General features: G+C 39.8%; 1 protein-coding gene across 1 annotated transcript; it reads right to left on the reverse strand.

Moving 5' to 3' along the window:
• Positions 1 to 1,189: 1,189 nt before the first annotated feature.
• LOC123147280 (protein yippee-like At4g27745) lies at positions 1,190 to 2,311 on the reverse strand. Its single transcript, XM_044566519.1, has 2 exons — positions 2,219 to 2,311; positions 1,190 to 1,417 (listed from the first exon to the last, which is right to left on the reverse strand). Exons 1-2 carry the CDS (start codon positions 2,309 to 2,311, stop codon positions 1,190 to 1,192), a joined length of 321 nt encoding a protein of 106 aa, XP_044422454.1.
• Between the last annotated feature and the right edge of the window lie 888 nt (positions 2,312 to 3,199).

Genomic DNA, 3,199 nt, shown 5'->3' on the forward strand with positions numbered 1-3,199 from the left:
TTTATGGTTATTTACTTTCCCGTTGTTACTGTTACAATCACTACAAAACACCAAAAATATTACTTTTGCTTCCGTTACTTTTGTTACCGTTACCACTACTATCATATTACTTTGCTACTAAACACTTCGCTGCAGATACTAAGTTTCCAGGTGTGGTTGAATTGACAACTAAGCTGCTAATACTTGAGAATATTCTTTGGCTCCCCTTGTGTCGAATCAATAAATTTGGGTTGAATACTCTACCCTCAAAAGCTGTTGCGATCCCCTATACTTCTGGGTTATCAATGGACATTGGCTTTCTCATGTTGAGTAACAACAGATTCTCTGGCAATTTCCCATCATTTCTAAAAAGATTGAGACAATTGAAGTCTCTATATCTATAACATAATAGTTTTTCCGGAAGGTTGCCATTGTGGATTGGAGAGTTGGCTGAATTAAGATTTCTGGGGCTAAACCATAATACATTTTCTGGAGAAATCCCACCTACCATCTACTAGCTGCCTATCTTTACTAGAGAACTTCTCTATCTTCGTGTGCAAACTCTTTCTGTTGCCATGAAAAAAGCTTGTCTTTAAAGCTTGTTTTCCTTCTACGTGTGCAAACTCTTTCTGTTGCTAGGTGTGAGGACTTGAGTAGCTATTTGACATACCATCATCATGAGGATTGTTATTTGCTATATTTTGCATGCTCACATATTTATTATATTTCAATTCCTTCAGCTGACTGGAGCTACACTTAATTACCAAAGGGGTCAAAGTCCTGGAACAAAAATTCAAAGCTAAGCAAATTTACTCTAGAAACCGCTTCATACCATTCACACAGAACGACTATTGCCATGAAAAAAAGGTTAAAGCCACTCGGGTATTTGGATGAGTGTGTTTGTGTTGTGTTGCTTATTTTCATGAGCCATCTGTTTGTTGGTCAATGAAAAAATGCAATTAGTCTGAACAAGGTACCGACCGACCCTTGACACATTACTTAATTTGATGCTGAAGCACCATAAAATTGGGGAAATACAACCACACATTGTTAAAACCATCCATTTATTTATGATCAATGAGAACATAATTTAGTCTCTACACACAACAAATTACAAATGGCACGGAAACAAGACCAACAGACAGCTATGTACAAAGTCATAGGAGCATTCTGGATGGCACATTGTTTCTTGAATCTTTCGTTTACTTGCCTACCAATTTTCCTGCATGATCTTGGCCTGTTCAAATATGAACCTGCCTTCCTTGTACTTCTGGGACTCCTCGTAGGCTCTCTCATACTTCCACCCGAGCACCTCGCGGCAATCACGGCAATAGATGTCGGCGACCGTGTGGAGCCCCGTCATGAGCTGCCTGTCCTCCTTGGCCCCTGTGGTGACGTTCATGGCGTGGTAGGAGAGAAACGCGCGGCCATTCCTCCCCTACGACATCAGCCGAAAGAACAAAGGTACTAGTATTTATATCCTCCAAACATAAGCAAAATTGAGATAGACGGATCATAGCGTATCGAGGTCGTGACATCTGGAGCTGATATGGATAGATATCACACATCTCTGGTTGGTTGAGTGAAACTCCGCTATGTAAATATAGAAACACAAGGGCTAAACTTCATTCTCAGATTGTATTGTTGGACTTGGACGTCTCCACTGCAGTTGATGAATGAACCTATTTAAAGTGCCTAGTTGATACTACAACAGCAGCCAAAAGAGCAAAGGAGAGACAGTATCAGTAGTATGTATTTATCCTTCAAACACAATCAAAATTGAGATGGACAGGTCATAGCATATCGCGGTCTCAGCATCTGAATGGAGTTCATGTGACAGCCTCAGATGACTAACTGCTGGTACAGATAGATCACAGTATTTCTCTCTGGTTAACTGAAGGAAACTCCGCTATTTAAATGTAGAAACACAAATGCTAGCTAAAGTCAGCTTTTTTTAGGGTTAGCTAAAGTCAGCTACATAGACGTTCATTCTCAGATTGTTGGACCTCTCCACCGCAGTTGATGAATGGACCTATTTAAAATTGCTAGTGGATACTATTACTGATTTTAGCTCGGAATCCCCAACCAGCCCTACATATATTACTAGTCCATCAGTTCCTATTTATTGATTAAGCTCTGCCTGTCCACTCTTGATCCCTAACACAGGCCCAAAGGCCAGAAGTCAGTAATGACCAAGGAAAAGCAAATAAATTATCCTTCACTGGGTGAAGTTGTTCACCTGGAAGGCCTTGGAGATAGTATCATCATGGAGGCAGACGTGGTTCCGGCAATGGCGGCAGCTGTACACCCGCGGCCCAACCAGTTCCGCCATCTCTCTGCTGCAACCAATCCGATTCACCAATTGAATTAGGAACCTAACAACCACACAATGATAGTGGACAAGTACTAGTATGTGGTGCTCCAGAGTAGTAGAATACATAAACCGGAATGACCAAACAATGACTAATAACCATTCCAAATTACAAATGTCATGGAAATAACACCGACAGACTGGTAGTTTTAAAAAGAAGAAAACATACATGGTTGGTTGAATCTCTATTCCATTTCTTACCTATTCTTCTGCACGATCTTGTCCTTTTCAAATATGAACTTGCCTTCCTTGTACTTTTGGGATTCCTCGTAGGCTCTCTCGTACTTCCATCCGAGCACCTCTCGTACTTTCGGGAGTTGCATAATCTCATAGTCATAGGAACATGTATAAGTTATGGAGACAGCAATAACAATAAACTAAATGATCATAGTGCTAAGCTAACGGATGGGTCAAGTCAATCACATCATTCTCTAATAATGTGATACCGTTTATCAAATGACAACTCTTTGTCCATGGCTAGGAAACTTAACCATCTTTGATTAACGAGCTAGTCAAGTAGAGGCATACTAGTGACACTCAGTTTGTCTATGTATTCACACATGTACTAAGTTTCCGGTTAATACAATTCTAGCATGAATAATAAACATTTATCATGATATAAGAAAATATAAATAACAACTTTATTATTGCCTCTAGGGCATATTTCCTTCACTATCAACATACAATTGATCCACACGCGCGCTCATATGATGGGCACCAAAGTACAGCAACATAGCCACAAGCAAATTAAACCAATCACAACAATTCACGAATTACCAATAGGAAAACAAAAATCTACTCAAGCATCATAGGATGTCAACATATCATTGGATAATAATATGGAGCATA

Source organism: Triticum aestivum, chromosome 7A (genome assembly GCF_018294505.1).
Source record: "Triticum aestivum cultivar Chinese Spring chromosome 7A, IWGSC CS RefSeq v2.1, whole genome shotgun sequence".
In the NCBI taxonomy this organism is placed as follows: Eukaryota; Viridiplantae; Streptophyta; class Magnoliopsida; order Poales; family Poaceae; genus Triticum; species Triticum aestivum.

Coding starts and splice junctions, on each gene's coding strand:
- LOC123147280 (XM_044566519.1), bottom strand. CDS start 2,311: ATGGCGGAACTGGTTGGGCCGCGGGTGTACAGCTGCCGCCATTGCCGG. Junction 1,418..2,218: donor CTATCTCCAAGGCCTTCCAG/GTGAACAACTTC, acceptor CTGATGTCGTAG/GGGAGGAATGGCCGCGCGTT.